This window comes from Passer domesticus, chromosome 30 (genome assembly GCF_036417665.1).
Source record: "Passer domesticus isolate bPasDom1 chromosome 30, bPasDom1.hap1, whole genome shotgun sequence".
Lineage (NCBI taxonomy): Eukaryota > Metazoa > Chordata > Aves > Passeriformes > Passeridae > Passer > Passer domesticus.
Genome location: NC_087503.1, coordinates 2,213,133 through 2,226,543, shown reverse-complemented (window position 1 = coordinate 2,226,543; position 13,411 = coordinate 2,213,133). Strand labels below are relative to the sequence as shown.

Here is a 13,411-nt window from a genome sequence, read left to right as displayed (position 1 = left end):
TCTCTACTCATAACTTTGCATCACAAAACTTTCTCTGTCCTCCCAGAAGGCTGTAGAAATGCTGAGGGTTTTTGATATCCAGGAATACCAGGACAGATATGGGAGAGCTTAAAGAGAAAACACCAGGACTCATGAACAAAAAAGGGTGTCTGTGTGTGTTACAGGGAAGGGTGTATGGGAAATAGCATTGATTTTGGTTACAGACATCTCCTCTAACTCTTCATTATCCTTTCTCCATGAACAGGTCCCCATGTGCAGCCCCAGGAAATGTCCAACAGCAGCTCCATCAGCCACTTCCTCCTGCTGGCATTGGCAGACAGGCGGCAGCTGCAGCTCCTGCACTTCTGCCTCTTGCTGGGCATCTCCCTGGCTGCCCTCCTGGGCAACGGCCTCATCATCAGCGCCGTAGCCTGCGGCCACCACCTGCACACGCCCATGTTCTTCTTCCTGCTCAACCTGGCCCTCAGCGACCTGGGCTCCATCTGCACCACTGTCCCCAAAGCCATGCACAATTCCCTCTGGGACACCACCACCATCTCCTACACAGGATGTGCTGCACAGCTCTTTTTCTTTCTCTTTTTCATTTCAGCAGAGCTTTGCCTCCTGACCATCATGTGCTACGACTGCTACGTGTCCATCTGCAAACCCCTGCACTACGGGACCCTCCTGGGCAGCAGAGCTTGTGCCCACATGGCAGCAGCTGCCTGGGCCAGTGCCTTTCTCTATTTACTGCTGCACACAGCCAATACATTTTCCCTGCCCCTCTGCCAGGGCAATGCCCTGGGCCAGTTCTTCTGTGAAATCCCACAGATAATCAAGCTCTCCTGTTTCAAATCCTACCTCAGGGAACTTGGAGTAATTGCATTTTCCAGCTCTTTAGCACTTGGTTGTTTTGTGTTCATTGTTTTCTCCTATGTGCAGATCTTCAGGGCTGTGCTGAGGATCCCCTCTGAGCAGGGATGGCACAAAGCCTTTTCCACCTGCCTCCCTCACCTGGTTGTGGTCTCCCTGTTCCTCAGCACTGGTATATTTTCCCACCTGAAGCCCCCCTCCATCTCCTGCCCATCCCTGGATCTGGCCCTGTCAGTTCTGTACTCAGTGGTGCCTCCAGTCCTAAACCCCCTCATCTACAGCCTGAGGAACCAGGAGCTCAAGAGTGCCCTGAGGAAAGTAATGACTCTATCTTTTCAGAGACAATAAACTCTCTTTTTTCTCCTCCAGAAACTTCAATCTCCTGGCTGTTTTTTTCCTATTTGTCTGTTTTTTCCTTGAGACATTTTTTATTATTTTTCTAGTGTTGTAATGTTTTTAATAAAATACTGTAGTACTACTCTTAGCATTTTCCATGAACATCTACTTTTCTTTTGTAAAACAAAGATTTTTAGAAGACTTGTTCCCTGTGCATTTGAATAAAAATAAGTGGCTGTCCTGACCTGTGTGTTCAAGGCATTTCCTCAGCCCTTCTCTGGCTCTGCAGGGGCAGTGCCTGTGAGCAGAGGTGGAGGGAAGGGGCTCCCAGCACAGCAGCACGGCCAGGGACAATGGCCCTGCCTCTTTCCACATCTGCTCCTCCCAGCTCCACACTCCCCTTCCCAGCCCTGCTGTGGGTGCCAGGCCGGAGTGCTCTGGCAGCTTGGTCACTGTCCTGCTGCGTGTCCGTGCTGTGCCCTCAGGCAGGGACAGGCCATGGGCACTGCTGGGACACAGCTGGGCTCCAGCACAGCAGCTCCACCAGCAAAGGGCATCTCCTGAGTGCAGGACAGGAAGGCTTTGCTCCCCTCCAGAGTCACTCTCAGGACTCTCAAGAGGCTCCTCGTGTTCCTTGTTCTCCCAGGGCTCAGTGGGAAGAGATCAGGGTCTCACTGGGGCCTTCAGGGGACTCAGGTCTGGGTCAGGTTTTGCTTGTTGGTGGCCAGTGCCCATCAGATGCTGAATGGTCTGTGCTGAACCTTCCTGGGGCTCTGCAGCTTGTGCCAGGGCTGATGGCAGGGGAAGGTTTGTCTGGAGGGCCTTGGGAGCTGCCAGGAGAACACAGGGGACCTGCAGGGACAGGGTGTGCCAGGGAGCAGCAGGGAGTGGAGCTCACTGGGCACAGGCCTGGCCAGGCTGGGCTCACCCCGAGATCAAGGACTGAATGTCTGCTGTGAGCCAGGAGAGCTCTGCAGCCCAGGGACACAGCAGGCCCAGGGAAAGGAGTCTGGGCACTGCCTGGTCTGAGCCTCAGGGAACTCCCCCAGGAGGATCCAGGGCAGCCCCAAGCCCCTCTGGCAGCCCTGGCACAAGGCAGGCACCTCTAAGCCCCCTCCATGCCCCGCAGAGCCTGTGTGGGAGGGGGTGAGTGCAGGGAGCACCATCAGCTGCCTCTGTGTGCCAGGCTGAGCAGCAGAGCCCAGCAGAGGCAGCCCAGGGCCCCGGGCAGCACAGCCCCCGTGCTCTGCAGAGCAGCAGCCCCAGCTCGGGGCTCTGGGCAGCAGGGCAGGGCCTGCAGCAATGGCTGCTGGGGCCAGCACAGACGTGTTCCCCTGGGAAAGGCTCTGGGGGCAGCTGGCATGGGCCAGGAGCAGAGCAGGAGCCCGTGGGTGTGCAGAGGAGCCCTGGCAAGAGGCTGCCCTGTCCCTGGGCCAGCAGGAGCTGCCTGAGGATCCCCGGGGCCAACTCTGCTGCTGGGCTGGGCAGTGGGGCTGGCCGTGGGGCTGCAGGAGCTGCCCGAGCTGAGCATCTGCTGAGCATTCCAGACCCAGAGTGGCTGTCCCTGACCTCCAGTGCCTCCAGTTCCTGCTGCAGGGCCAGACCTGACTCTGCTGCTCTGCTGGGCTGGGGCAGGGGCAGGGAAAGGCTGAACTGGGCAGTGCCAGGAAGAGGAAAACAATGGACCCTTGTCGCCATGAGTCCCCCCTGCAGTGTCAGAATACACTCCGTGGTTCCATGAGGCCCCAGTGTCACAATGGCCCCTAGGTTCCATAAAGCCCCACAGGGTCACCATGGTCCCCAGGTCACACGAGGCCCTGCAGTGTCACAAGGGCCCCTTGGTTCTGTGGAGCCCACAGGGTCAGTTTTGCCAGTGGGTAGGGTCAGCACCAAAGACACAGACACCAACTGAAGGAATTGTGTCATTTATATAAGGTAAATCTGCAAAAATTACAAATGTAAAGCACATAATTATTTGAAAATAATTACAATAGGAGCAGCTCAGTAATGCACTCAATCATCACCACCAAAGATCAAAGATTGCCTGCAGTGATTAAGAAAGATCCAGCACCAGTGTCCCTCAGACTTCACCATCCCCCAGATCCACACAGCAGCAGGGGAAGCTGTCATAGCCAAGGACTGCAGAGCCACTCCTGGACACTGGGAATTCCTGCAGGTGCCTCCAGTCACAGGTGAGGCTCCAACCTCGCTGTGAGAGGGCCCAGCTCTGACAGTGCTGAATGAACAAACTGACAGCACTTCTAGTGTGGGAACATCTGGTTTCATCCTCCTCTTGGGTTCCTCCCAAAGCCTGGCCAGGGCCAGATGGGGCCTTGTCTGATTTTTAAATACAGAAAGGTAAATCCACATTTCACCAATGAACAGATAGAGATCATATTGCTAATAAAGATTCATTAATGAGCAGATACAAAGATAAGCTTTGGTTGGAAGTTTCATCTAGAGCTCAGCTTTGCCTCAGGGCCTGTTGTTCAGGCCACATACAGGACCTGGTGTTGAGGCCTCAGGACATCAATCAGTGCTTTGACTTACAGATGATGAACTGCAACCTTCATAACAATTCTTTGGATAACAGAGTTTAGATTTAGCTATTAGGCATAAAGACATCAGCTCTTGTTCTTCAATTAAGTGTTGTTCAAGTTCATTACTCAGAGCTATAATTTGCCTTCCATTTAAAACATCCCCAGTTAGTTGCTATTCTCCATTATTTTATCAAATGTCCCTTTTTTCTTGAGACTGTGTCTCTTTTTAGACAAGACTCAGTACTCCGTTTCCAGCACAAAGTGCCACAACAACTCTAAAATGAAATCATAACACACCAAGTGCTCATATTGCAATGACGCGACACTGCCAAAAATTAATTTCACAGTAGCCTCCAATTTGGCAGCCATGAAGCCAATGCCACCAAGAAAAATTTTCTTCTTTCTGCCACTCTTCTACTGCCTTTTCTGTCAAGCTGATTCCTGACTGTTGGCCTTCAAACCCATCACTGAGAGCAGTGCAACATTCCTGTCCCATGAGAGCCCAGGTTCCTCGCTGGCCAGCAAGCAGATAATCCCAGTCTGTGTGTTTCTGTAGAGCCCCATTTGTGTTTGTTGGAGCTCCTGGGATGTGAGATTGGACATTTTAACAGCATAATTTGCTATTTCTTCTAATAATTGATTTAGCTCATTACTGTAAAATCTGCAGAATGGGGTAGTACACATGGGGCACAGGTTGAACCAGAATCTTTTGGTTTTCTGAGACCAAATGCACCCCTTGGGTGGAAAATGTTCTCTTGGCCCCAACTCTTCCTTGTGATCGTTGCTGAAGGACCCTCAAGGGAGGCATCAGCATTGCCTGGAAACAGGACCCAAACCATCCTTTAGGAAGCTATTTATGGGCAGTCTCCACACAGCCAGCAGCTTCCATTCTCAGTACCAAAGGTCTGATTTCCTATTTCCCACTGTGGGCTGCTGATGGATGCAGGGCTCTTCCCTGGGCCCTCCAAGGGAGCCCCATTCCTCCCAAAATTGGTTGAGAGCATATCCAGGAATTAATTACATTGAGTATTTTGGATACTTTGATCTTAGCATTCTCAAGAATTTAATGACTAATCCTTGGTGAAACTCTAAAGGTTTTTGTGGCAAACAAAGATTCTGGCTGACTATCAAGATACAACTTGCAGACATCAATAGTACTTTAGTGACACTGTTCTTCGTTCTTTTTCCTCGGTCTCATTTGGGTTAGGAACAATAATTCGGTCGTCCATGGAGGTGGCACTGTGTTAATTTCAGAATAATGCCCCCAAGGTCCTTTGCTGTTCAGCTTTAGCACGGTGTCTGTGGTTAACAAGGCTTGGTGGGGCCCTTTCCCCTTGGGCTGGAAGGGGGCTGGGTCCCAGTCCCTGAGGGCACCCAGGCTCCTGGATGGAATTTGTGTGCAAGTCCCTCATTGTCACAGCAGCCTTCACATGGAGCCCTGTGGATCAGAGCATTTTCCAAAGGAGCCATTGGAGCAAACAAGGAGATTTGGTCTGGCAAGATGTGTAAAACAGTATCCTGTAATATCTACTTGTTCTGCAGGGACACATTCCCATTGTTCCTGCCCAGGTTTCAGGATTCAATGTTGTCTTTCCTAGGAGCTGTTCCTTCAGCTGCCTCAGGACGGCCTTTTGGCCTCCGGGCCCACACTCTGGCTCCATTGTTAGGACTGCTGGATCCAAACCCTTTATCTCCACAAATGGTAATGACTGGAGGTTGATCTCCTTTTTTCACAGTCATGCTTAAAATTGCAATATCAATAATTGTGCTACCCTGTCATGGGGTTGAATAACCCAATCTTATTGACAATTGTTTAACAGAATTACTGTAATTTCTCCTTTATATTCAGCATCAATTCCTCCTCTCCTCCTGCCATGACATGAACATTTTGCAAGGCCAAGCTCCAAATGAGCAGTTACCAAACCAAAGAGTCCTGGAGGAATCAGAATTCCTGTCTCACTATAGATAGCTTTCATTTGCTTTGGATTTATCCTAATTAATTCCAATGCATGAAGGTCCAGCCCTGCAGCCTCTGGGCTGGCCCTGCCAGGGGCCATCACACCCACAACAATTTCCCAGGCAGTGCAAGCCTCACTGTTCATGGTTGTAGTTGCAAATTGGGTGCAGCTGTGCACAGCCAGGGGGTTTCCATTTCCCCAGTGGGCCATTGTTAAGGGTATGGAGCACATCTGGGAGATGGGTTCTCCATGGGGACAGGTTCCCATCTCCTCATTTTTTCAACTGCTCTTTTAACAACCCCTTCACCTGTTCAACAAATCCTGCAGCTTGAGGATAGTCTGTTACATGAAAAACCCTGCAGTCTTAATCACGGTATTTTCCACAGTAACAGACAAAGCACTCTGAATCACAGCATCAGCAAACCCTGTAAAAATAGACAATTTCATCCCCTCCTCCTTTTTTCATTGTATACAATCTCACAAAGTTTACCTCTGACATTAGGGTCCTGGCCAATCCTTTTCTGTAGAGTATTTAGTGTTACATCCCTGAGCAGCCAAAGCTACCAAATTAGTATTGTCAGCACTATTTCACATTATTACTATTTTATACGTAGATATAGATATTGATATAGAAATATAGATATAGCTAGATAGGTATAGACATACATATAAAATATATATATATCAATATATATTAAGGCCTGATTATACTATAAATATGTACATAGTTATTTATGATATTAATATTTCACTTGCACAAATGCATCGGAGCTCAAGATTAAAACCTTCTTCTTGCTCCATGTGGGAGCATTCCAACAAGAATTGTTCCTTCTGAAGGTGCTGTTTTCAATGTACTGTTAACAAATTCATCTTTGTCTGCCCAAACCCACAAGTTCTTTTCCTTTTCCATATGCAATTTTTGGATACATTTTAAGACATCCAGGGGTTCAGCTTCTTTTAACCAACTGCCCCAGTGCTCACACAGTGCTGCGACCTCAGCCCACTCCAGAGCCAGCCAACTCCAGGGAAGGGCTTCCCATCTGGGAATTTCTGATGCCACTGATTCCTCACATTTACATTTAACAAGTGACATTTTGCTGTGATCTGGCCAGACTCTGCCAGTTTTGTTTTACCAGTGGGCAGGGTCAGCACCAAAGACAGACTCCAACTGAAGGAATCAGTGTCATTTACTGCAGCTCAAAGCAGCAAAGGATCACAAAAGGAGCAGCTCAGCAATGCACCCAATCATCAGCACCAAAGATTGCAGCAGTGATTAAGAAAGATCCAGCACCAGTGTCCCTCAGACTTCACCATCCCCCAGATCCACACAGCAGCTGGGGGAAACTGTCATAGCCAAGGACTGCAGAGCCACTCCTGGACACTGGGAATTCCTGCAGGTGCCTCCAGTCACAGGTGAGGCTCCAACCTCGCTGTGAGAGGGCCCAGCTCTGACAGTGCTGAATGAACAAACTGACAGCACTTCTAGTGTGGGAACATCTGGTTTCATCCTCCTCTTGGGTCCCTCCCAAAGCCTGGCCAGGGCTCAAGGAGGAACCAAAGGAGCTGACTTTGATCCTTCATCCCTAAACAAGGCCATATGTCAGATTTCATGGCCTTGTCTGGCTTGCCAATACAAAAAGATCAATACGTGTGTCACTAAGGAGTGGCTACATCTATCACAGTGCTAATGGCCATGCATATTTCATCAGTGAGCAGATAGAAAGATAACCTTTGGTTGGAAGGTTCATCCAGAAGTCACCTTTGGCTCAGGGCCTGCTGTTCAGGCCTTGGCACTTCAGGGACGTGGTTTAGTGCTGGGCTTGGCACTGCTGAGTGAACGGCTGGACTGGATGAGCTTAGAGGTCTTTTCCAACAGAAAGGATGCTGTGATTCCATTACTATATCTGCTGCATTCAGCTAGGTCTATTTGAGCAGCATTACTTTGCTCCAAAAGTTCCCTCTTGCTCAGCTCCTGTGGCCTGTGGTGGCAGTTCCTTCAGCTCCTGGTGCTAAGCTGCTCATGTTGAATGAGACGACTCGGAGAGATGAATACAGTCCAGTTTCTTCTGGGACACAGAGAGGAGAGGGTGTGGAAACAGGAGCATTGTTTGCTGTGGCCTCCTCTCTGCACTTCATGCTTTTCAGTGCTTTAAACCAGCCAAGAGCTTTCTCCAAGAGTGCAATGGAGCAGCTGTTCCTGCCTCAGGTCTGGCTCTCTCCAGTCTCTGACCTTGCCTGGCTTTGTCCCTCTTGCTGTGCCCTCTGCTCCCCCAGGGCTCAGTGGCTGCTGCCCAGGACTGTAGGACTGGCACAGATCCAGTGGTCGAGACGCTCCTTTCTCTGCCCTTGGAGCTGCCTGGGCACAGCAGCCTTTTCCATCTGGAAGCTCCCCATGGACAGGGAGTCCCCAGCTGCATTCCTTGCACAACCTCCAGGAGCCCAGGGCTGCCATCTCAAGTCCCTGCTGGCACTGGGGGCTCCCAGGTGCCTCAGGCTGCTGTGACACTGCTGCACACAGGAGGGAAGAGTGGCAGGGGCTGTGCTGAATGTCAGCTCCATGTGCTGCTGCTGCTGTGGGGTCATTTGTCCAGCCCTGGCCCAGAGTCAGCGATCCGATCCAGGCCCTGCTGCTGCTCCCTTGGGATCAGCCCCAGTTTGGGTGTTGCTGTCAGGGTCAGCAGGAGTGGTGGCTGGAGCAGCAGGTGCTGACAGTGCCCCAAGCCCTGGGGCTGGAGGGGTCCCTGGGCTGGGCTGAGAGGGAGCTGCCCCTTGTTCTCCCTCTGCCTCATGCAGAGCTGGGCCGGGCACAAGTGGGGCAGCACAGCCACCAGGGAGCCTGCGAGTCTCTTCCAGCCCTGGCTGCTCAGAGTTTGGGCCTTGGAGCCTCAGGTGGGCAAAGGCAGCTGCTCTTGGTCCCTCTGGGTGTGCCCGTGTTCAGCAGTGCTGCTCCATCAGTCTGTGCCCAGCAGTGGGGAAAAGCCTCAGCCCTGCATGGCCAGGAGCTGCCGGGCTCTGCCTGAGCAGCTCAGCCAGCAGGAAGGGAGCTGCTCCACATGGGAACCAGGAGCAAAGGACACTCTTTTTTCACAGCATGTTTTCTGTTATAAGGAAAAAAAAAATTGGTAAAATGATAAAGATAAAAACAAAACCCAAGTGTGCAGTGAAAAATCTTTTGTGACTTTGTATTAAGAGGCAAATGATCTTTTGAAGAAGAAAACTCAGTAATTTTTTTCATACATTACTTTGTGAATGTGCTGATGGCATGGATCCATCTTACTGACCTCAGCAGCCTTTTTAAAAAGTTTTTGGGCTTTGTTTCCAACATTGTTATTTTAAATTGTGGTTGAAGCAATGGGAAATTGCTTTGTGCCCTTCCAGCTCCAAGCAGCACTGGGAATATAACCTCTGTCAAACCCCAAACCTTTCAGAAGATGCCCTTCCTTCTCACCCTGTGAATGAGCTGCACATTCCCTTTGAAACTGTCAGGGGTTTCTTAAAGACACAAAGTCCCACTTACAGATTTTTCCTCTGGTTTGGGAGTGCAGAAAGGCAATTCTCCATCCATCAGCTCCAGACTGCACTGCCTCAGGGACACGGCCCACTCGCCAGCTTTGGCCCACTTGTGGCACCTCTAGAGGAAGAAAAAGCCAAAAAGGAATGAAGAGTGTGACAGATGAAACATCCTTTGGAGATCCAGGCGTTCAGCTGGGACTGTGGAGAGTTTGCATTCTTGCCAATTGGATGTGTGTCCCCAGCTGCAATCTCTGGGCCTGCAGGAGAGTCTCACTCACCTGCCAAAGCAGAAAGCTCAGGCGCTGTGCTCGGAACGGGCTTGTCTGATGCAAAGCTGTCAGAGCAATGTGAGGGCAGAGCCAGCCCAGCTGTGCCCAGGGCTGAGCCCAACAGAGCCCTAGCAGAGCTCAGAGCAGCCTCAGCACCCGCAGAGCCCGGCTGCAAGGAGAGAAACCAGAAACTGCCTGTCAGCTGAAGGTTCCTGTCCCCTTGTCCCAGCTGCCCGTGGTGCTCAGGCCGTGCTGGCTGTGCCCAGAGCTGCCCATCAATGCTGTCTTTGGGAGCAGGGCAGGACATGTGCCCAGCCTGCAGCCAGCCACGGCACATCTAGCCCTCAGCAGCTGCCCAGAGCCAGAAAGCAGCTGGGGAGCTGAATGAAGAATTCGTTGCATCCCCCCCCAGCAAAGGGGGAACCTTTGGTGCCCAGCCAGGCCGTGCCATGCCCAGATCTGGGAGCATCCCCCTGGCTGTGGAACTCACCTGCAAATTGGGTGTGGAGTGTGTCTTTAGAGAAGGTGCCAGAATCCAAGTCCATCTTCTTCAGCTGGCCAGGCCAAGGAAGAGACTGCTGTCCTTGAGGTTGTCCTTGCTGTCTCCAGCAGCAGCCCCACCTGGTACAGCTTCTCCAGGAGCTCCTTCTCCTTCCCTGGGAACAGACCAGGCTGTCAGGGCTCTGCCCAGGGCCCCAGCCATCCATGAACCAGACAAACAAACCGGGGGGATGGTGGCCACCAGTGCTTGCCACACCAGATCTCCAGCTCAGCTCCCGCCCAAGAGCTGCTTGTTCCCTTCTGCTGACCCCTGCTCAGAGCTACAGGCAGGACAAAACCAGTCTGGTTTGCTTTGCCACTGAGTGCCAAGAGATGTGTGGAGCTGGTACCTGCCAGGCCCCTGGATCCAACTGTGCACATGGATCTCTCCCATCTTCTAGGGCTGAGGAGCACCCTGCACCCAAGGATGGCAGAAAAGCTCTTCTAATGATGGCCTGTCCGAGGGCTGCATGGACAAACACCGCTTAATGACATCTTGGCACTCTGGGGAGACAAACCAGAAATCACCAGTCAGTTGGAGAAGTTGCCCCCCTGTTCCTGTGCCCAGGCCATACTGGGTGTGCCCAGAGCTGGGCCTAAACTTCCCCACGGATTCTCTGTTTGGAGGAGAGCAGGACATGTGCCACCTCCTCAGCAGCTGCCAGAGCAGGATGCCCATCAGCCCGCTGCTGTCTCCCAGCATTGGTATTCCCCCTGTGCCCAGAGATGAGGATCCACCTTGAGAGAGCCGTGCTGGGAACAAGATGCGCCCCCAGATGATCTCCTGGCCCCTCCTGAACGGGTGCTTCCCCACGACCAGCTGGTACAGCAGGAGGCCCAGGGACCAGATCGTCGCTGCCTCGCCATGGTAGCTTTGGTGCTGGGTCCACTCTGGAGGGCTGTAGGCCAGGGTTCCTGTGGAACACAGACAGAGCTCTTCAGGGGGATGCTGCTGCTCCCAGAGCCTGGCCCCAGCATCCCCGGGCATGTGGGGGCTGCTCCAGCAGCACACGGGGTGACTGCTGCCTTCTCACCATCACCTGGGACTTGTGTACAAACTCGGGGCTGGAAAAGAAGCCACTGGTGCTGGAAAAGGGCAGCAGAAACCCTGGGCAAGCCCAACCATGACACACAAAGGAAAAACCCACCCACTGGTGGAGAAAACCCACTCTCCTCTCTGCCTGCATGGGCCCCCAAAAAATGTTAATAAGCCAAGGCAAACAAGGTGAGTGGAGCAGTCCAAGCCCCTCCTCCCCTGCACACCAAACCATCCAGGGCATGGGTTCAGACTCCCCTCTCCATTACCCCCATGGGGGTTTTTGTCGGGCTGGCTGCACCAGCTCCAGCCCCAGCCCAGGCCACAGTGGGTACTGAAGGCTGTCAGCAGGGCTGGGAGCTGGCCCCCCTCACACCCCAACCAAATCAACTTGGCTCCAGCATTAATCCCACCCCAGCTGCAGTAGGGGGAAGCCCCGGTGCTACACCCAGGCTGGGCCATGAGATGCCCAGGAGCATCCCCTGCGAGGGCTCACCTGCAAACTGGGTGTAGGCTGTGTCTTGGAGGAAGGCGCCACAGCCAAAGTCAATCAGTTTCAGCTGCCCGCTGGCCAGGTCGAGCAGGATGTTCTCGGGCTTGATGTCCCTGTGCAGGACCCCGCAGCTGGTGCAGTGCCGCACGGCCTCCAGCACCTGGCGGAACAGCCCCCGCACCTCCTCCTCCGGCAGGAACCTCCGCTCCACCAGGAAACCCGAGAGCTCCTGGCACCGCTCTGGACGCTCCATCACCAGCAAGAAGCTGTCGGGGAGCTCAAGCCACTCCAGCAGCTGAATGACACCAGCACAGCCACAGGACACCTTGGCCAGCAGCACGATCTCCAGGGGCGCGCTGGTGCCGTCGGGCTGCGGGAGGAGCGCGATGCCGTCAGTGGAGCTGAGGCTGTGCCAGGGCTCTGGGACTCCTCAGCCAGCCCGGGATGCTCTGCATGCCCTGCTCAGCCCACGCCCGCTCTCCCCACAGGGCTCCCGGCAGCTTCCACCATGCCGGGACCCGGCTCCTCGCCGCCCGGCACGGCCCGGCTTCTGCCGCTGGCCCCGCTCACTCACCAGCTCGCTCCAGTGCCGGATGCGATCCCGCGGCACGCGTTTGATGGCCACCTGCGAGCAAGGGGAGCAGCGGGCTGAGCTCAACGCCCTTCCCACTGCGCTCCGACATTCTCGTCCTTGTCTCCCTCTTCCCTCTCCGCCCGCCGCCGGCCCCGCCGCTCACCGGGGCGCCGTCCGAGAGCCGCGTCGCCGAGCAGACACTGCCGAATCCGCCGCGCCCCAGCAGGGAACCCAGGCGGTACCGCTCCTGCAGGGCCTCCTGCGCCTTCCCTGCGGGCGGGACGCGGCTGTCAGCGCTCGGCCCGGGGCCAGCAACGGCCCCCGAGCGCCCCTCACCCGCCCCGGGCCGGGCATCCCCACCCGCCCCGGCGGCCGCGCTGCCGAGCGGCGGAGCTCGGGCCGGGCAAGCCGCAGCGGAGGCGGCGGGAGCGGCTGCGCCGCCTGTGTCCTCCGCGGGCCCCGGGAGGAGCCGGGACCGGGGCCGGGCTCGGGGTCGGGGTCGGGGCCGGGACTGGACCCTGCGTCGGGGACGGGGCCGGGCTCGGGCTCGGGCCAGGCGGAGCCAAAAGCCGGCGATGCCGCCCCAGCCCCAGGCATTGACGCCCGCCCAGCAGCGCCAGCGCCAGCACGGCCAGAGCCGGGCTGAGGCCAGGCGGCGGCGGGACGGCCGGGGGCGGGCACGGGGCAGCCCCGCCCGGGGCCGGGGGCGGGCCGGGGGCATGGCCCGGCCCGGCACGGGGAGAGGGAGGCGGGGAGAGGAGAGGAGAGGGACGCCGGGAAATCGACGCGGAGGGAAGGGTGCTCGTCAGCGGGAAAGGGCGAGAAAGAGAGAGAAAAAGAGAAGGAAAAAGAGTGTTTTAGATTCTCTGCTTGCGCTGCTTTTGCTGCCGCCACTGCTGCTGCCGCCGCTGCAACTGAAGCCCCGGGGCCGTTTGTCCGCGTGTCCATTCCCCGCTCGAGCCCCACGAGCCCCACGGGCGAGCCCCGCGCGCCCCGGGACAGCCCCTTAGTCTGTCCAAACACGGGAACTTGGCAGTGTCGAGCCCAGGTGCAGAGCCCTGACTCCTGCACGCTGGCAGAGGAATCCCCTCAATCACTGCTGTGCATTGTCCTTGCTGCGGGTCAAGCACTGTCGGGGCACATTCCCTTGGTGTAGGATTCCTGCCTGACCCAAGCACTGCACTTACATCTGCAGTGTTGCTTTCCAGTAAAAACAGGGGAAGGAAAACTGTTGTGTGTCTCATGGTATTTTAGAGTGTCTAAAACATGATAAGTCACCGATCTTAGAGGTGAGGTGCAT

General features: G+C 54.7%; 2 protein-coding genes and 1 pseudogene across 2 annotated transcripts in view; 1 reads left to right on the top strand and 2 right to left on the bottom strand.

Annotated features, from left to right (window-relative positions):
- The window catches only part of LOC135287561 (zinc finger protein 345-like), a 737,501-nt pseudogene that overhangs the window by 59,029 nt on the left and 665,061 nt on the right, over window positions 1–13,411 (bottom strand).
- LOC135287518 (zinc finger protein 23-like) overlaps window positions 1–13,411 on the top strand; it is a 387,441-nt gene that overhangs the window by 9,517 nt on the left and 364,513 nt on the right. The window lies entirely within an intron of this gene.
- LOC135287521 (serine/threonine-protein kinase pim-1-like) lies at window positions 8,841–12,708 on the bottom strand. Its single transcript, XM_064400815.1, has 7 exons — window positions 12,459–12,708; window positions 12,275–12,381; window positions 12,112–12,162; window positions 11,541–11,907; window positions 10,747–10,923; window positions 9,959–10,512; window positions 8,841–9,317 (listed from the first exon to the last, which is right to left on the bottom strand). The coding sequence occupies exons 1-6, from the start codon at window positions 12,706–12,708 to the stop codon at window positions 10,406–10,408; spliced, it is 1,059 nt and encodes a 352-aa protein (XP_064256885.1). The 3' UTR covers window positions 8,841–9,317; window positions 9,959–10,405.

Bases quoted from the DNA above. Each gene is read 5' to 3' on its own strand.
- LOC135287521 (XM_064400815.1), bottom strand. From the start codon at position 12,708: ATGCCTGGGGCTGGGGCGGCATCGCCGGCTTTTGGCTCCGCCTGGCCC. The intron at 12,382-12,458 runs GCCCGGGGCGGG...TCCCGCCCGCAG, and splicing joins GGGGCGGGTGGGGATGCCCG to GGAAGGCGCAGGAGGCCCTG. The intron at 12,163-12,274 runs GTGAGCGGCGGG...CCTTGCTCGCAG, and splicing joins GGCTCTCGGACGGCGCCCCG to GTGGCCATCAAACGCGTGCC.